General features: G+C 47.4%; 2 protein-coding genes across 2 annotated transcripts in view; one reads left to right on the plus strand and one right to left on the minus strand.

Annotated features, from left to right (window-relative positions):
* Positions 1-25,280, plus strand: part of OPA3 (outer mitochondrial membrane lipid metabolism regulator OPA3) — a 39,062-nt gene extending 13,782 nt beyond the window's left edge. Inside the window, exon 2 of the mRNA XM_082676056.1 lies at positions 22,824-25,280. Within this exon, the coding sequence (XP_082532182.1) occupies positions 22,824-23,266 (443 nt within the window). The 3' untranslated portion in view covers positions 23,267-25,280. The remainder of the gene's footprint in view (positions 1-22,823) is intronic.
* On the minus strand, positions 4,038-4,241 carry LOC309837285 (barrier-to-autointegration factor-like; the record flags this gene model as incomplete). The annotated part of the gene is made up of 1 exon (XM_082677746.1): positions 4,038-4,241. The coding sequence occupies one exon, from the start codon at positions 4,239-4,241 to the stop codon at positions 4,038-4,040; it is 204 nt and encodes a 67-aa protein (XP_082533872.1).
* Positions 25,281-25,826: the final 546 nt, after the last annotated feature.

Genomic DNA, 25,826 nt, shown 5'->3' on the forward strand with positions numbered 1-25,826 from the left:
TCATTTGGGAATTGACATACTACCACTTCTGATCACATTGTGTTGATCATACAGACCAACCCTGGTACACTGTGGGAAGGGACTATACAGAGGTGTAAGTACCAGGAGACAGGGATTGTTGGGGGCCATCTTGGAGGTTGGCTACCGTAATTCTACTACTATCATGAGTTAAAATGATCGATTTTTTTCTTAAAGAATATTAAACCAATCTTATATTCTTGTATAAACCCCACTTGGTCATGGTGTAGTATCCTTTTAATATATGCTGACTTCGATTTGCTAATATTTTCCAAAAGATTTTTGTATCTGTAGTCATGAGTGATATAGTCTGTAATTTTTTTTCTCGTAATGTTTTTCTCAGGTTTTAATATCACGGTTTGGCTGACCTCATAAAACAATTGGGAGAATGTTCCCTCATTTTCTATTTTCTATAAGATTTTGTGTAAAATTGGAATTATTTCTTCCTTAAATATTTGATATAAATGTCCAGCTTGGCCTGTAGTTTTTTTTAAGGGAAGAGTTTTAATAACTGATACAATTTCTGTAGTAGTTATAGGACTCTTCAGATTTTCTGTTCCTTCTTGTGTCAATTTCCATAAATTATGTTTTTCAAGATATATGTCACTTCATATAAGTTGTTGAATTTATTGGGATAAAGTTGTGCATCATGTTCCTTTGGTATCCTTGTAATATGTGTAGCATCTCTAGTGATGTCTCCTCTGTCATTCCTGATAGTGATAATTTATGTTTGCTTTTTTCTTTATTCTTGAATACTAATCCTGCTAGTGGTTTATCAAAGTATGTTTCAAAGAATCACCTTTTAGCTGTGTTATTTTCCTTTTATTTTTCCGTTTCCTATTTCATTGATTTCCACTCTTATCGTTATTATTTTTTTCTATTTACTTTGTGTTTAACTTGCTCTTTTTTTAGTTAGATAGAATCTTAGATTATTGCTTTTTCAATCTTTCTTCTTTTCTTAATAGAAGCACTTAAATATAAATTTCCCTCTAAGCACTACTTTAGTTGTGTTCCATAAAATTTGACACATTGTGTCTTTTTAAAAAAATTATTTATTTATTTATTTATAGCTGTGTTGGGCCTTCGTTGCTGTGTGCGGGCTTTCTCTAGTTGTTGTGAGCGGGTCTACTCTTTGTTGTAGTGCGCGGGCTTCTCATGGCAGTGGCTTCTCGTTGCGGAGCATGGGCTCTAGACACACGGGCTTCAGTAGTTGTGGCACGTGGGCTCAGTAGTTGTGGCGCATGGGCTTAGTCGCTCCGCGGCATGTGGGATCTTCCTGGACCAGGGCTCGAACCCATGTCTCCTGCATTGGCAGGCAGATTCTTACCACTGCGCCACCAGGGAAATCCCACATTATGTCTTTATTGTCATTCAGTTCTGTATATTTTTTAGTTTCTCTTGTGATGTCTTCTTTGACCCCTGCATTATTTAGAAGTGAGTTGTTTAGTTTCCAAATATTGGGGCCTTTTTAGATTTCTCACTGTTATGATTTCCAATTTAGTTCCATCATGGTCAGTAATAATGCGTGTGGTAGAAAAATTCAGGTGGTACAAAAGGAAATATGATGAAAAGTACATACCTTCTTATCCCTATCAGCCTGCCTGTCTTCCTTCTTTTCTTTGTTCATTAAGAAAGATTTATCAAAGACCTACTACTTGCCAAGCACTGGGGATACAGCTGTTTAAAAAGAGACCCATGTCTGTGCTGCCCTTTAGAGCTGAGGTTCTCCTGATAAGACACAGATAGTAAATAAGAAAGTAAATAGGACTTCCCTGGTGGCGCAGTGGTTAAGAATCCGCCTGCCAATGCAGGGGACACGGGTTCGAGCCCTGGTCCAGGAAGATCCCACATGCCTCGGAGTAACTAAGCCCATGCGCCACAACTGCTGAGCCTGTGCTCTAGAGCCCACAAGCAACAACTACTGAGCCCGCGAGCCACAACTACTGAAGCTCGCACGCCTAGAGCCCATGCTCCGCAACAAGAGAAGCCACTGCAACGAGAAGCCCGCGCACCGCAACGAAGAGCAGCCCCTGCTCACCACAACTAGAGAAAGCCCACGCACAGCAACGAAGACCCAACACAGCCCAAAATAAATAAATAAATTTGTTAAAAAAAAGAAAAAAGAAAGTAAATATATTACATGTTAGATGGTACTAAGGGAAAAATAAAGCAGGAAAGAAGAAGGATTAGGTGTAATGGGAGAAGGTATTTGCTCTATTAGAGTGGGTTTAGGAAGCCTTCTCTGAGGAGGTGATTACAGAGACTTGAGTAAAATGAGGAAGTATGCATGTTTGGAGAGTAGTGTTTCAGGCATAAGGTACAGTAAGTGCAAAGGCCCTGAGGCTAGAGCATGCCTGCTGGGTTCCAGGAACAGTGAGGAGGCCTGTGTGGCTGGGGCAGAGGGTGATGGGAAGAGTGGAAGGTCAGAGGTTAGAAAGGAAACCACCAAAGGTCACTCCCCAGATACCCTCCAGAGGTGTTCTGTGCATAATCAGGTGTACTGTATGCATATGTGTAACTCACGTAAAAGGTTGTGTACTGTTCACCTCGTTTTGTGCCCTATTTTTTTCCTCTTTAACTACATAACCTTGAAAATTCATCCCACATTCTTTTTCGTAGCACTTGGTACTTAGTGTGATCGTACCAGGCCCCTGTTGGTGGACGTTTAGGTTATTTCTGGGTTATGCTCTCCCAAAGAATGCTGCCTTCAGTATTCCAGTCTATGTGGCAATTGGCAGGCAGCCTTCATGCTGTTGTACGTGAATCCACCCCAACTCCCTGCACTAATGCAAGGAGAGTTTTAAGGGAATCCTTTCCAGAGCTCTAGCTTCACCTGACTTGCCTGAGGAATCTGCTGGGTTTCCTCCCTCCCTCCTTCCGTCCTCCTTTCTTTCCTTACTTCCTTCCTTCCCTCCCTTTCTGATGGTTCTGCTCCCAAGAAAAGAAATTATGGGAGAAGTATGAAAAGAAAGGCAAATCGCCTCTCCCTTCTTGGTGATGCATTGCCCCAGGTATAAAAACAACAAGCAGGGCTTCCCTGGTGGCGCAGTGGTTGAGAGTCCGCCTGCCGATGCAGGGGACACGGGTTCGTGTCCTGGTCCGGGAAGATCCCACATGCTGCGGAGCGGCTGGGCCCGTGAGCCATGGCCGCTGAGCCTGGGCGTCCGGAGCCTGTGCTCCGCAAAGGGAGAGGCCACAGCAGTGAGAGGCCCGCATACCGCAAAAAATAAATAATAAAAATTAAGGTTTGATTAAATATATTATCTTTAAAAAAATATCAAGGACAGCGAGGAATTAATTTGCTGTATTATTTTTCAAAGAAAGTTGATTTCTGCTTATAAAAGTAACACCTGTTCAGTGCAGAAGACCTGTCTTGCCTCTTTTCTGTGATGTTGGCGTGCTGTTGTATATACACATTCATGGGTACACACTTCTTCTAGGAATTTCCCCCTCAGTGCTCCTTGAAACTCCTGTCTCTCAATATTTGTCAAGAAGGGGTGATGGGGCTTCCCTGGTGGCGCAGTGGTTGGGAGTCCGCCTGCCGATGCAGGGGACACGGGTTCATGTCCCGGTCCAGGAAGATCCCACATGCCGTGGAGCGGCTGGGCCAGTGAGCCACGGCCGCTGAGCCTGCGTGTCCGGAGCCTGTGCTCTGCAACGGGAGAGGCCACAACAGTGAGAGGCCCGCGTACCGCAAAAAAACAAAAAACAAAAAACAAAAAAAACAACTTTACAAGGGCAGTAACCGTTCTACCAAAAAGAGCTGACTCAAAACTTGGCAGGGAAAGGAGAAGGGAGATGCATGCAAGGCTGAGAATTCCAAAAATGTTGAAATGATGAGGGGAGAGATCTCCCAAAAGACCCCGGAGTACACGGGAGGTCTGCACCACCACAGCAGTCTTTTCCCTTGGAGAGGATGGGGGAGGAGTCCTCACTTGGCTGCAAACTCCGGAGACTCAGTGCTGGGGCTCGGGATCAGGGCTCCCCAGAGAGCATCACAGGAAGGCGTCGCACCACTCTCAGAGGCACCCGAAGCAGTCCCGGGACTGCTTGGCGTTGGCGCCGCGTGTGTCCTTCAGCCATTCCCGGAAGAGATCTTTATCTTTCTTTAGCACCAGAAACCAGCCAAGAACCACATGGGCCTTGTCAAAGCCCCTTTCCTCCAGCTCCTTGCCCAGGACTTTGCCAGTGCCGGCTAGGCTTCCCACTGGCTTTTTCCCCATGGGCTCTGCCACGAAATCTCAGTGCTTTTGGGAGGTTGTCGTCTTTTAAATATTCTTTTTTTTAAAAAATTTTATTTTATTTGGCCATACCACAAAGCATGCGCAATCTTAGTTCCCTGACCAAGGATCGAACCCGTGTGCCCTGCCTTGGGAGCGTGGAGTCTTAACCACTGGACCACCAGGGAAGTCCTGGGAAGTTGTCATCTTGTTCAGGCTTAATCCACAGCTCCAGTCCCCGTAACAGCTTCTTCCGCCACCCGACTCTCCCACCGATACCTCAACCCACTCCCGATCCATCTTATTTTCTTTCCTAGTTGTCCAGTTGTCCCGACAGCACTGATTGAATAAAGCGTCTTTTTATCACCAAGCTGATATGTTTTTATACCTCAGACTTTTCACTTTTGGTCTCATTCTTTCAACATATCTCCTATGAGCATCTTCTCTATACCTGTGCTGAGTGCTGGGGACACAGGGCTGAAACAAACCCTGTCCCTGCCTGTTTTATTCATCCCTATCTCGTCCATGCAACCAGCACTCCCCAGAATCTTCTCTGTGCCGGGTCCTGTGCTGAGCCGCGGTGGGGACACGGCCCTGCCCTCATGGGTCTCACAATTCAGAGGGGAGACAGGCCCTTCTCCAGACGATCCAGAGAGGTCAGTGGGTCAGTGCTGGGCTGGGAAAGCCTGGAGGGGAGCTTAGCCAGTCTGTGGGTTTGGGAAGGGCTTTTGGGAGAAGGGGATATAGCAGAGCTCAAGGAGTAGTGAGCCGAAGTGGAAAGACAGAGGCACAGGTAACAGCATGTGCAAGGGTCAAGGTGTGAACGAGGGGAATCAGAAGAGGCTGGTGGGGCTGAAATGTAGACGGTGGGGCTGAAAGTGGCGAGAGACTGGATGGCCATCCAAGGACAGACCACACAGGGCCATGTTAATACATTTGGACTTGATTCTGAAGGCAGCAGGGACAATATGTCATGATGACAAAAGAAATCAAGAACAGGGCTTCCCTGGTGGCGCAGTGGTTGAGAGTCCGCCTGCCGATGCAGGGGACACGGGTTCGTGCCCCGGTCCGGGAGGATCCCACATGCCGCGGAGCGGCTGGGCCTGTGAGCCATGGCCGCTGAGCCTGCGCGTCTGGAGCCTGTGCTCCGCAACGGGAGAGGCCACAACAGTGAGAGGCCTGCGTACCGCAAAAAATAAATAAATAATAAAAATTAAGGTTTGATTAAATATATTATCTTTAAAAAAAAAAGAAATCAAGGACAGCGAGGAATTAATTTGCTGTATTATTTTTCAAAGAAAGTTGATTTCTGCTTATAAAAGTAACACCTGTTCAGTGCAGAAGACCTGTCTTGCCTCTTTTCTGTGATGTTGGCGTGCTGTTGTATATACACATTCATGGGTACACACTTCTTCTAGGAATTTCCCCCTCAGTGCTCCTTGAAACTCTTGTCTCTCAATATTTGTCAAGAAGGGGTGATGACCTCACTCTGAACCCCTCCCTCAACTCTTCACAAGTGACAGAATTCTAAGCTGACGGTCAGATGCATAAAAGCTCCGGAAGTGTATAGCGTCAGCCTCAGCTAGATTCAGGAACTCAGACAATTCCTGGAAGGCGCAGCCTGATCCCTGGGCCCTGTGTTTCTCTGTGCTGTCTTTCTTTCTCAGGTAGTCTCTCCCTTTGGGGATCAGATGGCCTCAGTAGCTCCAGGTTACAGCCCACTCACTAAGCAACACCAGAAGAAGGAGAGGACCTCGTTCCTGAAATTCCGGGAAAAATCCCAGGGCTAAATGCCAGCATCTAAACATGGGGGTAGGATCGGTTTTACCTGAACAACATGAGGGAACATTGAGGGGAGGGCCTTCCTCAAAGGAGAGTCAGGGGAAGTTTCCAGAAAAAGAGAAGTGGCTGCTGGGCAGATACCCACTTCACCAGGGCTTTAGAGGGAGAGAGAGGAGGGGTCTCTGTGTTCCTGAAGAGAGGAGAGGGGGCCTGGGAGGCACGGGGATGTCCTTGGCCTAGATCTTTCCCATCTCCCTGGATTACCAAGGTCACAGCTGAGCAGAGCCCCTTTCTGTACCTCAGTGGAAGGTGTGACCTCACTCTCCTCACCTCCAGCTAGGGCCACTGGGGTTGACTCTTGACCTCTGTGCATTGGCCACCAGCCCCAGGCAAGAGGGTCAGGCGTGTTTCCAGCATGGCGCCCGCCCCCTGGGCTGTTCCTGGAGGCCCCCTGGTTCACCCTCTGCAGCTTCCTGTCAGGTTGGGGAGGAGTTCTGGATATCCTCAGCTTATCCCCGCTCTCAGAGGGACTGGTGCATGCCATCCTAGTCTGTCCTAGTTCAGCTGCCTGCACCCTGTCCCCCCCCCAGGCACACCCACCCATGGGTGCCTAGGTCTCCTTCCTGCTGGCTCTGTCAGTTGCCTCTCAGCCATCTGCTTCCGGCCTCTGGGCCTGCCCTGGCTTGCTCCCCTCCAGGCCACCCCTCCCTCTTCCCTCTGTTCTTGTGGCTTCTGGCTTCTTTCTACCTGAATGCCATCTTAGTGGGGCTTGAGGGAAGAGCAGAGTATTTCATCTAAACAGGTTTGACCACAAATCCTGGGTCCAGGATTATTTGTTGAATTTTTGGAAAAAATTTTAATTATCTGTCTCATTGTTGGTTTTGTTTTTAAGTTCACCTGGTTTCAGGTTCACAAGAGTATGTAGGAGAAATTCTCCCTCTACTTCTGTTCCCCAGGCACCCTGTTCTCCTCCACAGAGGCAACCACTGTTATCTTGAGTATTTTCCAGAAAAAACAAAAAACAACTATGCATTTCCAAGCAGATGCTGATATGCAACGCACCCCGGGCCCCCCCCCCGCCCTTTTTTTTTCCACGAATGCAGCAAACAGTATACACTGTGCTGGTCCTCACTGCTTTTCACTGACCATGTTACACGTTATCCTGGAGAGAATTATCTATCAGCACATGAGAACCTTCCCTACTCTCTATCTCAGCTGCCGACAGAGTTATTGTAATTTATGAGACCGTAGATAGTCCTGTAGGGTCTTTCCTGGCGTTTTTATTGTTGTCATAAACGATGCTGCAGGACTAACGTGGCAGGCACACCTTTCACACCCGCGTGACTGAAATCTCTCATCCATCCCCAGAAGCAGAATTGCTGACTCAGGGGTGTGCAGAAGATTTCCACTGGCAGCCACGAATGTTCGCGAGGGTCCATTTCCTCCCAGTCTTGCCACCTGGAGGTTATTTCTTTTCTTACCTTTTTACTTTGAGCTCAGTGTAGATTTACAGGAAAGTTGTAAAAATGGTACAGAGCTTCTGTAGACCTTTCCCTCAGCTTCCTTCCATGATAGCATCTTATGTAAACACAGTACAGGGAGCAAACGCAGGGAATGAACATGAGTGCAGTGCTGGTAACGTAACCACGCACGTCATTCGCATTTCACCAGTTCTTCCACCAAAGTCCTTATTTCTGTCCCAGGATCTCATCCTGTATCCTGAATTAGTTGTCATGTCTCTGTAGTCCCCTTTAACCTATGATAGTTTCTCGGTCTGTCTTTGTCTTTCATGACCTTGACCCTTTCTTTAAAAAAATAAATTTCTTTATTTCTTTCTTTATTTTTGGCTGCGTTGGGTCTTCATTGCTGCGCGCGGGCTTTCTTTAGCTGCGGTGAGTGGGGACTACTCTTTGTTGCGGTGTGCGGGCTTCTCTTGCTGCAGAGCACTGGCTCTAGCCACGCGGGCTTCAGTAGGTGTGGCACATGGGCTTAATTGCTCCGCGGCATGTGGGATCTTCCCAGACCAGGGCTCGAACCCGTGTCCCCTGCATTGGCCCGCGGATTCCTAACCACTGCGCCACCAGGGAAGCCCGACCTTGACCCTTTTGAAGAATACTGGTTAGTTAATTTTGTAGGCTGTCCTCTGGTCTGAGTTTGTCTGATGCTTTCTTTTGATTGGAAAGAAGTTCCACATTGTTGGCAAACATACCGCAGAACCAATGTTGTGTGCCTCTCTGTGCACCACATCACGGGGTTCATGATATCAGCCTGATTTGTGGTCATATTGACCTTGGTCACGTGGTCGAGGTGGTGTCTGCTAAGTTTGTCCAGTATAAACTTAGTATCTTTCCCTTTGCAGTTAATCTAATTTTGAAATGTATACAAATACCAAATCATTAGGTTGTACACCTGAAACTAATGTAATATTGTATGTTAATTATACCTCAATAAAACATAAAATGAAATAAATCTCTTGGGGAAGACATTTTGAGACTATACAGATAGGCTGTTGCTCCTCAAACTTCTGCCCACTAATTTTATTTTATTTTATTTTATTTTTTTAACGTCTTTATTGGAGTATAATTGCTTTACAATGGTGTGTTAGTTTCTGCTTTATATGCCCACTAATTTTAGCATCATCTGTGGATCTTATCTGCAACAGTTATTATTGTGGTATTTGTCCAGTGTTGATTTTCTCTTTCCCTCTTTCCTTCTCCATTTATTAATTGGAAATCTACTATAGGAAGAACTGTCCCTTCTTCTTGGGGGCTCTTTTTACCAGTCATTCTGCAGTGAGGGAAAAGGGGGTTCACGGAGGATGTGGAGACTGGATCCAGGCCTGACTTGTCTCCAATCCTGTGGTCTTGGCATTCGCAGGAGGAAAGAGGACCCGCTGGGTATTGCTAACGGTGACCTCATCTCCCAGACCTGGAGGAGCACACCACACCGTATTTTCTGTCAGCTCCCCTGTACCACACCGGGTGAAAGTTTTTCAATTTTGAGATTCAGCAGCCCCAGCCCAGGGCTAATTATAACAATGACAGTGGATGCCCTGTGTGGAAACCTTCTTGATGGATGTCACACGCCCTATGGGTAGGGATTATTATTAAACCTTTTTATAAAGGAGGAAACTGAGGCTTGTACAGGGAGCGTCGCTGGGCCTCCAGCCTTGGAACCCCTGAATCCCAGCACTAACTCTTCTTTTAAATAAATTTATTTCTTTCTTTATTTTTGGCTGCATTGGGTCTTTGTTGCTTTGCGCGGGCTTTCTCTAGTTGTGGCGAGCAGGGGCTACTCTTTGTTGCGGCTTCTCATTGCGGTGGCTCCTCTTATTGCAGAGCATGAGCTCTAGGTGCACGGTGTCCAGTAGTTGTGGCTCATGAGCTCTAGAGCGCAGGCTCAGAAGTTGTGGTGCACGGGCCTAGTTGCTCCGCGGCATGTGGGATCTTCCTGGACCAGGGCTCAAACCCCTGTCCCCTGCATTGGCAGGTGGATTCTTAACTACTGTGCCACCAGGGAAGCCCCTCCTCCTTCATTTCTGATTTTATTTGATTCCTTTCTCTTTTTTTGTTGTTGGTGAGTCTAGCTAAAGGTTTATCAATTTTGTTTATATTTTCAAAGAACCAGCTCTTGGTTTCATTGACCTTTTATATTGTCTTTTTAGTTTCTATTTGATTTATTTCTACTCTGATCTTTGTTATTTCCTTCCTTCTACTAACTTTGGGCTTCATTTGTCCTTTTTCTGGAAGTTAGGTTGTTTATTTGAGATTTTTTTTGTTTCTTGAGGTAGGTGTTTATCATGATGAACTTCCCTCTTAGAACTGCTTTTGCTGCATCCCATGAGGTTTGGTATGTTGTTATTTCATTTTCATTCATCTCATACTATTTTTTAAAATTTCTCTTCTGATCTCTTCATTGACCCATTGGTTGTGCAATACATGGTGTTTAATCTCGACATATTTGTGAATTTTCCAGTTTTCTTATAATTGATTTCTAGCTTCATATCAGTGGGGTCAGAAAAGATGCTTGATATGATTTCAGTCTCCTTAAATTTGTTAAGGCTTGTTTTGTGGCCTAACTTATAATCTATACCGGAGAACATTCCATGTGCACTTGAGAAGAATGTCTATTCTGTGGCTTTTGGGTGGAATATTTGGCTTGGACAAGTCTTCTAAATGTATTTGTGTTTTAAAAATTACATTAATTACTAACGTTGTGAAAGGAGTATGAGTACTTAGTTTAAAGTCAAATATATCTATGATTTACAATAATAAGAAGAAAACTGAACCTTTTCCACTTCAATTCCTGTTCCCCACAGGTAAACAGTTTAAATGTTTTAGCTGTTTTTTGGTATTTACCACCATATTTCTAAAGATTGTTTCCCCATTTTTAAATTTTATTTTATTTTCTTGGCCACGCTGCACGGCATGCAGGATCTTAGTTCCCTGACCAGGGCTCAAACCCACGCCCCCTGCAGTGGAAGCGTGGAGTCTTAACCACTGGACCACCAGGGAAGTCCCTGTTTCCCTATTTTTTATTACCTGTTGACTTCTTATTATGGAAGGTAAGGATTTAGTGCTTTTATTCTCCCCCTCCCATGTTTTAAAAAGCACTCCCCTCTCCATAGCTAAGGCATTTAGCAGTTCAGTATTTAGCATCTCTGTCACAGCCCTTTCATCATCCCAGGCTACCTAAGTAGTAGGTATATAATAGGTAGTGTAGTTAGGATGACTCACTGCTCACATTTGAATGATGGCCCATATTAGGAACACGTTCCCTTTATTTTACAAGGAAGCAGCCATTGTGTGTATGAAGGTGTGTTTCCAGTATTGGGGGAGAGGCCCTTGGTTCTGTCTCATGTCCTTAAACTCCCGAGGCGCCTGGCCTCTCTCCCCCGACAACCCCCGCCGGCCCTGTCCTTGTCTTACGAGCACAGTTTCCTGAGGAAACAGATACATTCCAGCCAGATGCAGTCTCATGTGCAGGAAGACACTTTCACAATATACACAGACCTCAGAAATATTGCCAGTTCTGTTCCGAGGCCACCACATAAAGCAAACCCCACAGTAAAGTGAACATCACAATAAGGCAGATGACGAACTGTTGAGTGTGGTGATGCGTAGAGCCAGGTGAGAGGGAGCCGCGCAAGGGGTCCACGGCTCCCTCCCAGGGACTTCCACAGATCAGCCCTGTCACTGAGTACCTGTTCTCTGCCCCATCCAGGGCTGGGGAAACTGCAGCGACCAGCTCAGCCCAGATCCTGCCTTCGTGGGGCTCATAGTCCAGTTGGGGGGATAGACTTGTCACCACACACTGATGGCCCAGAGTGGTCAGAGCTAGGGTGGGGGGCTTCCCTGGTGGCGCAGTGGTTGAGGGTCCGCCTGCTGATGCAGGGGACGCGGGTTCGTGCTCCGGTCCGGGAGGATCCCACATGCCGTGGAGCGGCTGCGCCCGTGAGGCATGGCCGCTGAGCCTGCGCGTCCGGAGCCTGTGCTCCGCAACGGGAGAGGCCGCAACAGTGAGAGGCCCGCGTACCGCAAAAAAAAAAAAAAAGCAAAAAAAAAGCTAGGGCGGGGTTGCCCAGGAGTCTGGGGCTCAGGGAGGAGAGGATATCTGAGTTGGGATACTCTGTGGTATGGAGGATGGATCAAAGGGAATGAGACTGGAGATACAGAGACCAGTGAGGAGGCTGAAAACTGTTCTATGTAGCCCTAGGGCATAGAGCTCAGCCCACTGGGTAGGACATATTTCCAGGAATAAAACTCTGCACAGGAGTCAGGAAGAGGATGCTAACATTTAACATTTATTAAATTGAGCAATTTCTCTTTTAGTCTTGCATTGCCATTCTCCCAGTCCTGCCAGTTGGGTATCCCCAGTTGACTGATGGGGAAACTGAGGTACAGCTTGCATATCCAGGAAGTGACAGGGCCAAGATTTGAGTCCAGGTCTGTATGACTCCACAGGCCTTGCTGCCGTTTGTTAAGCCTGGCCCTGAGTGCAAAGTTTTTGCGTGAACTCATTTAGTATTTTCAGCAGTACTATCCTGTAGGAGGGAGGGTCCTTATTTTGAAAATGAATGAAGGCTTAGAGAAGAACACTCCCTTGCCCGCAGCCAAATGGCCCAACTTGGACTCAGTGTCTGCTCCTCAAGTGCACAGGCAGAAGTGAAGGTAGCAGACCCACGCACCTACGGTCAATTAATCGAAGACAAAGGAGGCAAGAGCGTACAGTGGAGAGCAAAACAGTCTCTTCAACAAGTGGTGCTGGGAAAACTGGACAGCCACACGTAGAACAGTCAGATTAGAACATTTCCTCACACCATTTACAAAAATAAATTCAGAATGGTTTAAAGACCTAAATGTAACACCTGAAACCGTAAAACTCCTAGAAGAAACACTCTTTGACATAAATCGTAACAACATTTTATTGGACCAGTCTCCTAAGGCAAAAGAAATAAAAGCAAAAGCAGGACTTCCCTGGTGGCGCAGTGGTTAAGAATCCACCTGCCAATGCAGGGGACATGGGTTCAATCCCTGGCCCAGGAAGAGACCACAAGCTGTGGAGCAACTAAGCCCGTGTGCCACAACTACTGAGCCTGTGCTCTAGAGCCCATGAGCCACAACTGCTGAGCCTGCATGCCACAACTACTGAAGCCTGCACTCCTAGAGCCCGTGCTCTGCAACAAGAGAGGCCACCGCAATGAGAAGCCCACGCACCGCAACGAAGAGTAGCCCCCGCTCGCCACAACTAGAGAAAGCCCACGCACGGCAATGAAGAACCAACGCAGCCAAAAATAAATAAATAAAGAAATTTTTAAAAAATAAAATAAAGGCAAAAGTAAATAAATGGGGTCTAATTAAACTTAAAAGCTTTTGCTCAGCAAAAGAAAACACTGACAAAACCAAAAGACAACCTATGGAATGGGAGAAGGTATTTGCAAACAATGCAACCGACAAGGGGTTAATATCCAAAATATATAAATGGCTCATACAACTCAATATTTTTTTTAAAAAACCCAATCCAATCAAAAAATAGGCAGAAGGCTTGAATAGACATTTTTCCAAAGAAGGCATACAAATGGTTAACAGGCACATGAAAAGATGCTCAGCATCAGTAATTATTAGAGAAATGCAAATCAAAACCACAATGAGGTACCACCTCGCACCTGTCAGAATGGCTATCATTTTTTTATATATAAATTTATTTTATTTATTTATTTTTGGCTGCATTGGTCTTTCGTTGCTGTGCACGGGCTTTCTCTAGTTGCTGCGAGCAAGGGCTGCTCTTTGTTGCAGTGCACGTGCTTCTCATTGCTGTGGCTTCTCTTGTTGCAAAGCACGAGCTCTAGGTGCGCGGGCTTCCGTAGTTGTAGCACACGGGCTCAGGAGTTGTGGCTCGTGGGCTCTAGAGCACAGGCTCAGTAGTTGTGCCGCACAGGCTTAGTTGCTCCACAGCATGTGAGATCTTCACAGACCAGGGATCGAACCCATGTCCCCTGCATTGGCAGGCGGGTTCTTAACCACTGCGCCACCAGGGAAGTCCCCAGAATGGCTATCATTAAAAAATCTATAAACAACAAGTATTGGAGATGATGTGGAGAAAAGGGAACCCTTTTACACTGTTGTGGGAATAAAATAGTATGAAAGTTTCTTAAAAAATTAAAAATAGAGCTATAAATGATCCAGCAATTCTACTCCTAGGCACATATCTGGAAAAAACGAAAACAACGAAAACACTAATTTGGAAAGATACACGCACTCCAGTGTTCATAGCAGCACTATTTACAATAGCCAAGACAAGTGGAAGCAACCCAAGTGCCCATCAACAGACGGTTGTGATTCTTCTGGGAAGAAGAGGGACCTCAGTCCTTGTCTTCTTTGAAGAAGGAATTCAGCAAAGAGACCAAGATTATGAAACAGATAAAGCATTTAATACAAGCAAAGTACGTGTGGAAGAACACACGGGCGAACTTGGAGTGAGTTGCGTGCCAATAGGAAGGATTTAAGTTGCTTAAGTATCGGGGCAGCCTTCCGGGTTGCCTCTGGCCAATCATCTCGCCTGTGTCCATATTTGGTCTGACTCAGGGTCCTTCCTGGTGTGCATGCGCATCTCTCAGTGAAGGTAGATTCCAGTGTGAAGGTTTCTGGGAGGTTGGCAGGACAAATCCTGAGCTGGTGCCTCCTCCCTCCCTTTTTCCCTCCCCTAGACTGAGGACCTTCTCTGTGCATGTGTCAGGCCGGGAAATCCCCTTCACCACAAGCATGAGAAGAATGTAGTCGCTTTGGCCGTTTACCCAGGCAAGGCCCAATACTCATGATGGTATCTTATCTCAAAGTATCAGCAGGAGATGCTTGGAACTGTTCAGCCTGGGGCCTCATCTATCTCCTTCCTCAGCTGGATTAAAAAGATGTGAGATATATATGTATGTGTGTGTATGTATATATAATGGAATATTACCTGGCCATAAAAAATAATGAAGTAGTGCCATTTGCAGCTCCATGGATGAACCTAGAGAATATTATCCTTACTGAAATAAGTCAGAAAGATAAATACAATATGATATCACCTATATGCAGAATCTAAAAAATAATACAAATGAATGTATATGCAAAGCAGAAACAGACACACAGATATAGAAAACAAACTGTGGTTACCAAAGGGGAGAGGGAAGTGGGAAGGGACAAATTAGGGGTATGGAATTAACAGATACAAACTATATATAAAATAGGTAAGCAACAAGGATGTACTGTATAGCACAGGGAATTATACACATTATCATGTAATAAACTATAATGGAGTATAATCGATCACTATGCTGTTCACCTGAAACTAACACAAAATTGTAAATCAACATACTTCCAAAAAAAGTAGAAGTGAAGGTAGCAGTATGCCACGTGGTATGATGTTAGAAGTTTCAGCAGGGTGGCTAAGGGCAGATAAACAGGTTAGGTGAGTCCTGCCTTTTCCTTGGCTAAAGCAACCTGTTAAATTCTCTCCCCCTTGGGAGGAGCAGCATTCTCGACTCCTCAGAGATAGAGTAAACATCAAACTTTAGTTAAGATGTAAACTTCGAAACAGACGACGTTTTGACAAAATGTGGGCGCTTATCGTGACTAAATACAGTAACTTTGAGGAAACCTGAAGGAAAGATGAGCCGTTCATCCACTCATGAAACATTCCCCGAGTGCCTTCTCGATGCCAGGTGCCGGGCTGGGCATTTCTGGGAACCTGCCCTTAAGGAGCTACAGGCTAGCCTCCAGGCAATGATGAAAGAGTTCCCTTGAAGCAGGGAGAGGCCAGAGGCCTCAGGATATTAAAAACAGTGAAACCAGCCTTTTTGGTGAAAGGTCAAACAAGGCTGGGTGAAACATATTTCTATATCCATTTTAGAAGCAAGGAGTTCTGCCTCCATATTCTTTTTTTTAAATTCAATCTAGAATAAACAGCATCATGATGAGGGAAGCCCAGGGAGCTTTGGGAACCTAGAGGACATGTCTGATGCAGCCTAGGTATCAGAGAGGGCTTCCTAGAGGAAGGGACACTCCAGGTGAGACCTAAAAGATGAATTGGGGCACAGTGGGAAAAGAGGAGTGGGGGAATGGTATCCCAGGCAGAGGTGAATTTAGGTGTGAGATGGAAGGGAGAGCAGAACGGGCCTGGGCCCAGCCCTTGCAGAGCGCATGATCCAGTGGGGGAGACAGATCTGTCACCAGTGACACCCAAGATTGATCAGAGTTGGGATGTCAGAGCCCAGGGAGCTGAGGATGCCCAGAGTGGTCATCTGACCTAGTCCTGAAGAAGGAAATCCCTGAGACGCACCTTGAAGAACAACTAGGAGTTAGCAGGCATTTAGTAGAGGAAATCAACAAAGTCAAAAGATGGTTCTTTGAAAAGATTAATACTACTCAAGGGGAAAAACACAAATTTCCATTAAAAGGGATGAAAAGTGACACATTAATTCATTAATTCGTCCTAATTCTAGGATGACAAGAGGATATTACCATCAATTTCAGCCAAAAAATTTGGCAATGTAGAGGAAATGGACAATTCCCTTGAAAAACACAATTAACAATATTGACACAAGAAAAAATAGAGAATCTGAATAGCCCTATATCTGTTAGAGACATTGAATCTATAATTTAAAACCTTCCCATAAAGAAAACCACAAGCTCAGACGGCTTCACTGGTAAATTCTTCCAAACATTTAAGAAAGAAATAATGTCATTACCCAAATTCTTCTAAATAATAGAGGAAGTGGAACACTTCCTTATTCATTTTATGAGTCCAGGAGAATACTGATACAACAACCTAACAAAGTCATTACAAGAAAGGAAAATTTTAGGCCAAGATCTCTTCTGAACATGGATTCAGATATCCTAAACAAAAATATTAGCACATAGAATCCAGCATTACATAAGAAAGATAATAAATTATGACCTAGTGGGATTTATTCCAAGACTACAAGGTTGGTCTAGCATTTGAAAAGCAATCAGATATGTGTGGGTCTAGTTTTGGACAGTCTGTTCTTTCCCAGTCTTCTATTTGTCCATCCTCGTACCAATACGATCTTAATTACTTTAGCTTTGCAGTTAGTCTTGAAATCTGATAGTGTAAATCTTCAAACTTTGTTCTTGTTTAAATTTTTCTATTCTTAGGACCTCTGCATTTCCTGTAAATTTTAGGATCAACTTGTTCCCAACAACAGAAAAACTCTTTAAGATGTTTATTGCGATTGTCTGGGTGATGCAATGTCCTGTGATTCAGCAGTTTCACTCCTGGGAAACCTTTCTACTCTAGGCTCCCTAAATGTCCCTGGGGTAAGGATGAATGAACTGGTCCATCTATACAGTGGATGAACTGAACCACATGGCAACACAGTGGATCTCACAGACATATTGCTGAACAAAAGAAGTCAGACCAGAAAGAGAACGAATGATCTATCACGAAGAAGACAGAATAGGATTTAAAGAGAACATATCATCTATCATAAGAGGTCAGAATAGTGACATTAGGGGTACTGACTGGAAGAGGGCTTGAAAGTGGGAGCCATTTGGAGTGTGGGAATGTCCTAGCTCTTGATCTAGGTGATGCCTACATATTAAAAAATTATCCAGCTCTACAATTAACATTTGTGTACTTTGTATATGTTACATTTCACTAAAAAGGAAAAAAAAGAATGGATTTAGGGAGGTCACTGGAAAGAAAGTCATTTACATAACTCAATTGTATTTCTATATACCAGCCCCAACCAAATTGAAAATGAAATTTAAAATACCATGACAAGGAATTCCCTGGCGGTCCAGTGGTTAGGACTCTGCACTTTGCAGGAGGCACGGGTTCAGTCCCTGGTGGGGGAACTAAGATCCTGCAAGCTGGCGGCACAGCCAAAAAAATATATATATACCATGAAGAATAACGGCAAAAAATATCATTACCTAGTAATAAGTAAAACCAAAGAGGTGTAAGACTTGCAGAGAAAATGAGAGGCTAAGTGGGGAGAGATACCACATTCGTGGATTGAAAGACTCAATGTTGGGAAGATGTCACTGTCCTGAAAATGATCTGTAGACTCAGCGGAATTCCAACCAAAACTTAGGACAGTGGCTTTCAACCTTTTGACTATGTTCCAGTCACACACACGTATTCGTACAGTCACATAAAAAACAAGACCAAAAGTTATGTGAAACGGTACTTTCCTTGAGTGCTTAAGATTGGCTTTGATGTTTTATTTTTTGTTGTTGTTGTATCTGTGAGCTTGGCTTGTTGTTGTTGTTTTTATAAATTTATTTATTTACTTATTTATTTTTGGCTGCGTCGGGTCTTTGTTGCTGCGTGCGGGCTTTCTCTAGTTGTGGCGAGCAGGGGCTACTCTTTGTTGCAGTGCACGGGCTTCTCATTGCGGTGGCTTCTCTTGTTGCGGAGCACAGGCTCTAGACACGGGAGCTTCAGTAGTTGTGGCTCACGGGCTCAGTAGTTGTGGCGCACGGGCTTAGTTGCTCCGCGGCATGTGGGATCTTCCTGGATCAGGGCTCGAGCCCTGCATTGGCAGGCGGATTCTTAACCACTGAGCCACCAGGGAAGTCCCTGTTGTTTTTTTTAATTCCACATATAAGTGAGATCATATGGTAATTGTCTTTCTCTGACTTACTTCACTTAGTGTAATGCCCTCAAAGTCCATCGAATATTTTCTGTTAGGTTGCAGGAAGGGGGACCCCTTCCAGGGCCTGAGAGTGGGCTCTTGTCTAACATTTGGAAATGAATTGTCCGAGGAGACACACGTGCTGAGCAAAAGGCTTTATTAGGAAGGGGTGCCTGGGCGGAGAGCAGCAGGGTAAGGGAACCCCGGAGAACCACTCCGCCACATGGCTCGCAGTCGCAGGTTATATGGTGATGGGGTTAGTTTCCGGGTTGTCTCTGGCTAATCACTCTGACTCAGGGTCCTTCCTGGTGGCATGCATCTCTCCGCCAAGATGGATTTCAGTGAGGAGGATTCTGGGAGGTTGGCGGGACATATTGTGTCCTCCCTCTTCCTTTTGACCCCTCCTGGGCTAGTTGTAGAAGACATACTGTGGGCTGGCGTGTCCTCCCTCCTTTCAGCGCCTCCTGAATTCTCCCAGTTAGTTTCCAGTGGCAGCACCTCATTCTTTTTTTTCTTTTTTTTTGCGGTACGCGGGCCTCTCACTGCTGTGGGCTCTCCCGTTGCGGAGCGCAGGCTCCGGACCCCCAGGCTCAGCGGCCATGGCTCACGGGCCCAGCCGCTCCGTGGCACGTGGGATCCTCCCGGACCGGGGCACGAACCCACATCCCCTGCATCGGCAGGAGGACTCTCAACCATCGCGCCACCAGGGAAGCCCAGCACCTCATTCGTTATCAGAACCTCCTGTTGCGAGACAACTCATGCAAGTGGTTATCATCGTGCCTGGCCTGGGCTGGCGGTTTCAGTCAACGGTTCCCTAACAATTATATTCTTGATTATATTTTTAACGCTGGTTTGTGCCACCACATTGATCTCATTAGATAGGGACTCACGGGACAGGATCTGCAGTTTGAGAACTGTCATGCGAGGGAAGATCACGTCATCCTAGAAAATCACTGTCCAGCTGAGAGCAAACCGACGTGTGCTCTGTGGGGTAAGGGTAGAGAAGCTGTCTGACCTTGATCCTGAGGACGCCTCGAGGCGTCCAGGTGCTTCCTCCAGGCGGCCCCGCCCTAACACAGCCCATCACAGGGGCTCCTTTCTAGCTTAGTCACACCCCACTGAACAGCGTTTCCACGACTGTCACCGTGTATGTGCCATTTATTTTCATTTTTCTGACTTCGCTGATGCACAGAGGACAAGGGGCCGTATTATAGCCCCCGAACAGCCTGTATGTTAAATCCTGATCATGTGAAAGGATGGTCTGGCCTAGGGAGATGTGGAGGGTGGGGAGGGGAAGAGGGGCTGCTCGTTTCCTCCCTGACCATGTTGGGAGCTGAGGGAGATGGTGAAAAGAGTGTAAATACAAGAATAAGAAATATACAAACCACTTGTAGGAATGGGGAGCGGAGGGTCCAGGGAAAGACAGGCTGCCTGGGGAAGAAGTGCTCATCTTTTATGGTGGGGCCAGGGGACCAACAGGAAATAGTTGTATAAATACAAGCAAATTTCCAATTGGAAAACTCAGAAATAGAGATGAGCAACGTATGCTTATTATCAGATGTCAAGGAGAGGACGCTAGGAGACAAAGAGGCCTATTAGGGCAAGATTTAGAGGTATGTTTGAGGGATCAGGACCAGGTGGCATGTGGGATCTTAGCTCCCCGACCAGGGATTGAACCCACGCCCTCAGCACTGAAAGTGCGGAGTCCTAACCACTGGACCGCCAGGGAATTCCTGGCTTTTAATTTTATAGTTTGAGTACTTGATTTTCATGCAGCGCGTTACTTTTGTTAGTGAAAAGAATGGTAGTTTTTTTGGGTTTTGTTGTCTTTTAACCAGCTCCTGATTACTCCATGGAGAACAGTTGCAGGGGGTGAGGCCGGGGCTGGCAGATGGGGAGGAAGCTGGCGCGGGGACCCATTGACGCAGTCAACGAGATGTACTGAGCATCATCTGTGTGCCTGGCCTGGTTCTGGACAGTGCTAGGGACACAGCCATGACTGTGACAGCCCTGGGCTCACCCTCGTGGGGCTCACAGCCCAGTGCGGAGATGGAGTGCCAATAACTGGCTGGATGACAGGATCATTTCCAGTTGTGATAGGCGCTTTGAAAGGAATACACAGACTGATGGGAGGGATGGAGGGTCCCTGAACAGGGAGGTCAAGAAGGGGACATTGGTCAGAGCTGGGACAGAGCCTGGACCAGAACAGTGGAAGGGAGTGTGGCGTTAAGAGGCAGCAGGGCTGGTGTATGGTCATCATCTCCCCTTTACAGAGGAGCCTCAAAATGAACTGTCATTACCCACACAGTAGGTGGCAGAGCCCCACGTGGACCTCAGGATGACCTGATGCTGGGACCTCAGTGTGGGAGGGTTCTTTGCAGCCTGGACCCCAGGAACCCCACAGCACCAGGGCCTACGTAACATTAGTAGTAATGGTGACCGCAGCACCTGGCATACTGAGAGGGCCCTGGGTACACTCCTCGGATCTTACCGCCGGCTCCAGGCAGAGCTTCTCAAACATTTTTCTACTTAAAAAAAAAATTTTTTTCATGAAAACAAACAAAAAAATTTTTTTAAGTTTACTCCTTTAAAAAATTGAAAAGTTATATACCCTCTAGTGCATTTTCAAGTTGACAGCTAAAACTTCTGTTCATAAGTTCAAGTACCTGCAAAGGATATATTGGATTGGCCAAAAAGTTCTGTAACATCTTATGAAAGGGCTTCCCTGGTGGCTCAGTGGTTAAGAATCCGCCTGCCAGTGCAGAGGACACGGGTTTGAGCCCTGGTCCAGGAAGATCCCACAAGCTGTGGAGCAACTAAGCCCGTGCGCCACAACTACTGAGCCTGCGCTCTAGAGCCCGCGAGCTACAACTGCTGAGCCCGCGTGCCACAACTACTGAAGCCCGTGCACCTAGAGCCCGTGCTCCGCAACAAGAGAAGCCACCGCAGTGAGAAGCCTGCGCACCACAACTTAGAGTAGCCCCCGCTCGCCGCAATTAGAGACAGCCCGCGCACAGCAATGAAGACCCAACGCAGCCAAAAATTAATTACTTAAAAACAAAAAACATCTTATGGAAAAACCCAAACGAACTTTTTGGCCAGCCCAGTAATTTCTGGTATGTTAGGAATACTGAAATTTTTAAGCACCTGGAGCATCCTTTCTTTGAAGTATCTAATGCAATCCACATACTCTTGTGATGTGGTACCTGCCGATGTCCAGTTTATAAGAAAAAAAAATGAGCAAAGCTCTTCTTTTACAGTCGGAAATTTTACATTGTTCCTTTTCGTCCTTGAACTTATATTTACAGTTCCGTTTCCCACCGAATTCTATCTAATAAATGATGTGCCCGCAATGAAGGCATGGACAGAAATTCAATTTTTAATTTGTTTAATTTCCTGAGACCATAAGATTCTAAATGTTAAAATATTTTCTCCTGGATTGAATTACCTTTAAGATTATTAGTCCACAATTAATTGAAAACATTTTATATTTTGTGCATTTTCAAGGATAATTATTAAACGTTCAAAGTAAAATGATACGTAGGAAATGAATCTCCAAATGAGCTAGAAAACAGGGCCTCCCCAATAATCCCATGTGTCCTTGGATGAATGTTAACTATCACGGGAGGGAGTCAGGGGTCAGCATCAATTCGGCCTTGGTTTCTAAGACTCAAATGCTGAGAATCTTCCTTCACAAAGGAACAGCTGGGCAAGCAGGTTTTTGTTCCAGCAGCATCAGTCACCTCTGAGCTTCTTCCGAGGCGTGTGCCCAAAACCTCACCGGGAAGAGCTCACAGCTCTTATCAGCTCCATCTTCAGGGCCGGTGAATATCTCGGATGGGAGGCACCAGACTTGTGAAGAGAGTTGGTCACCCTGTGCTCACAGTCGCCTAGCATCGATTCCTACATTTCTGCGCCCTTTCTTTGGATCCAGGAGGTCCCTCTCCGTTGCAGCCTTGATTTTGCATTTGGGGAAGATCTGGAAAGAAAGGGGGTCTGCCTTCTTGGCAGTGGGTGGGGCGACGGTGCCAGGGGCGGTGGCTCGAGGGGCAAGCAGAAGGAGCTAAGCTTCCAGCAGTTGACCCTTTCTTTACACCTTCCTGGGAGTTTGCAGCCTGGCAGCTCCTAGTGATCTTCCAGGGGCTTGGTCCCCAGTCTCAGGACCTCCCCTCTGCGGCAGAGTTTCTCATTCCTGGCTCCTTGCCATAATTTTCTGGGAGACAAAAAGATGCTCTGAAGTTCACCCCAGGTGGGGTGACTGGCATTCCTGGGACCAGGCCAGGTGCAGGGGTTTATTTAAAGTGCCCCCTGGGGCTTCCCTGGTGGCGCAGTGGTTGAGAGTCCGCCTGCCGATGCAGGGGACACAGGTTCGTGCCCTGGTCCGGGAGGATCCCACATACCGCGGAGCGGCTGGGCCCGTGAGCCATGGCCGCTGAGCCTGCGCGTCCGGAGCCTGTGCTCCGCAACGGGAGAGGCCACAACAGTGAGAGGCCCGTGTACCGCAAAAAAAAAAAATAATAATAAATAAATAAAATAAAATAAAGTGCCCCCTGGTGATTTTGGCTGCCGTGTCCCCATTTCTCCCACCTGGACACCAAGGCGTGGAGGGGCGGGGTTGGTAGGGGGCTCCCAGTGCGTGACCTGACCCCTCTCTTCCCCCGCAGTGTACCACTGGGTGGAGATGCGGACCAAGATGCGCATCATGGGCTTCCGGGGCACGGTCATCAAGCCGCTGAACGAGGAGGCGGCCGCCGAGCTGGGCGCCGAGCTGCTGGGCGAGGCCACCGTCTTCATCGTGGGCGGCGGCTGCCTGGTGCTGGAGTACTGGCGCCACCAGGCGCACCAGCGTCACAAGGAAGAGGAGCAGCGCGCCGCCTGGGACGCGATGCGGGACGAGGTGGGCCGCGTGGCGCTGGCGCTGGAGGCCCTGCAGGCGCAGGTGCAGGCGGCGCCGCCGCCGGGCGCCCTGGAGGAGCTGCAGGCGCAGATGCAAGAGGTGCGCGCCCAGCTCTGCGCCGCAGGCCCGCCGCCCGCGCCCCAGGCAGCATCCACGTCCCAGAAAGTGTCCTCATCCGAGGAAAAGGAGCCTGCCGAAGCCTGCACTTAGACGTGGCCCTGTGTGTCCTGATGTGGCCTTCTGCCTGCGTTACCCCTACCTGTGCTGGCCCAGTGGAAACCACCGGGATGTGGATGGAACTTGGATTAGGTCACCCCATACCGACCCGTGGTACCTTCCCCTGCGACCAGCCCCCAGCAGGTGAAGCGTTCCAACATAGCCCCCTCCAACCTCTGGCTCATTTGGTACAGTCCGCAGTGCTGTCTCTCCAGCTCACTCCAAACCACAAAGACCTATGGGGTCCCAGCCAGCAGGACAACGTGCTCACTCCTCCGGCAGAAGAAAAAATGGAACCGGACTTGAGCCAGATCGATCTATCAGCCCTCCATCTACTTGATCAGTGTTAACTTTTCCCCGGGACTCTTACATCGGAATACCTCCTTCCCTTTGTCAGTTGGTACAGGCTGTCGTAAGGAAGCGCAGTGTCTCTCAGTGAGCGTCTGCCTCTCCCACCTTCTAAGGTGGGCTTTCTCTGGGCATCACTCCTCTTATGAGGGAAAAAAAAAGAAATCTTGGCTTGCAGTTGATCCATCGAATATTACACCTTTCACCTTAACCTGGTCCGTGGTACCTTCCCCTGAGACACTCAAACGGAATATTCCAACAGAACCCCCCCTCATCCTTCAGTCTGCGGCACAACCCACTGGAATGGCTATGCAGGGTCTCCTGGTAATGCCCTACCAACCCTGCTTCTGGTGGAAAATTTGATCCTGTCTGTGGCTAGTCAGACCTGTCTTTCAGCCTCAGCCCCCTGTCAACCTGTCCTCAGAGTCCCTGGGCCTTTCCTGACGTGTCCTTTCCTACCTTCCCCACTGTTTCTTCAGTGGCCTCTCTCAGGGGACTGCCGGCCATGATCACAGCCCCCATGTTCCGTCCGATCTCTAGATCTCTGTGCTGTTGCCTTCCTTCCCTGCAGCTCTGGACTGGTCCAGCTGTCCCCCCCCCTGCCTCCATAACCCCCTCTATCCCACCGGGCTAGGCCACCAGTTGGTCTTACCTTTGTTATTTAGTTTCCAGGGCTGCCATAACAAGTGACCACAAACTCGATGGCTTAAAACAACAGGAGTTTATTCTTTCACAGTTCTGGAGGCCAGAGATCTGAAATCAAGGTGTTCACAGGGTCACGCTCCCTCCACAGGCTCTAGGGGAGGATCCTTCCTTACCTCTTCAGCTTCTCTTGGCCTCAGGCATTCCTTGGCTTGGGGCCCCCTATCTCCAGTCTCTGCTTCCATCTTCACCTGGCCTTCTTTTGCTCTCTGTCTCTTGGAAAGACTCCTGTCGTTGGATTCAGGGCTTACCCTAAATCTAGGATGATTTCACTTTGAAATCCTTAACTGAATTACATCTACAAAGACCCTTTTTCCACAGAAGCTCCCATAACTTTCCCTGGGTTAGGATGTGGACACCTCTTTTGGTGGGCCGCCATTCAACCCACTACACCTCCCCACCCCAGGAGTACGCTGGGACTCCTGCCAACCCCGTGGGGGATTCAGGGAACCACAAGGGTGAGAGGAACAGTCCAGGAACCACCATTCATTACCTGGAGTCTCTTCCAGGACTCACCTCTGAAGCGGGAGGGGTCTGGGCCCCACCAGTCTGCATCCTGTCTTTCAGACTGTAGGTGTTTTCCAATTAAAAGAGCCCTGGAGAGAGGAAGTCATCTGAAGGGTGTGTCAGAGAATCATGATCTGATCTCCAAAATGAGTACAAGCCTCATTAAAATTAGGAGAGAAGCTGGGAGAGTTCTGATGGGGGTGAGTGGTAGAGCATCGTCCAAGATGGGGAAACTGAGGCCCAGCGGAAGCAAAGGGACTTGCCTGAGGCCAGCAAGCCAGTGAGGTGATGAAGCAGTAAGAGCAGAGGCAGGGAGGGAGATGGAGAAGGGATGCAGGGTGCTTGAGGGTACTGGTACAGGGCAAGGAGGAAGATGAGAGGGAGGTGGATTGCTGGGAGAGGGGCAGAGATCTCTACACAGAGGCCAAAGGCACCCGAGGGGCAGCATTGAGAGTGTCAGAACAGCCCCAGATTACACCCAAGATCTTAGCATTTAATGAATGAGGTTAGATCCATTCCACCTGGGCCCATTTCCCAGCAGCTCTAGGTGAAGTGGAAGGGGCCAGCTTTCTCTCCCTCCCTCCCTCCCTCACCTCACTGCCCCAGCGGAGTGAAAATACTCTGGACACAAGACCTCCCCAGAGAGAAAACCAAGAAACCAGGGTTCTGAAACAGCATCTTAATTCCTTCTAGAAGAGCCCCCTCTGATGTAGAGGGAGCTGAGAGAGGTGGACCCCAGGTAGGGGTGCCTTTAAAATTGGAAGTGACTTGAGTGGGTTAAATGACGAGGGGAAGAAGGCAAGAGACAGAGCTACCACTGGATGATGGGGTGATTGATGGAGCCAGGTGAGCAGGCTTAGTGCCTGTTGCCATGGTTACCCCAGGGCAGTCCACTCTGGCACTGACACATCCCTGGAGCACGGGTTGCCACAGGCCAGGGACTGTTTTACTGCCCTCCCCACATCATGTCAATGTCAGTGACCCATCTTGTCAATAA

This window comes from Grampus griseus, assembly GCF_964374135.1.
Source record: "Grampus griseus genome assembly, chromosome: 19".
In the NCBI taxonomy this organism is placed as follows: domain Eukaryota; kingdom Metazoa; phylum Chordata; class Mammalia; order Artiodactyla; family Delphinidae; genus Grampus; species Grampus griseus.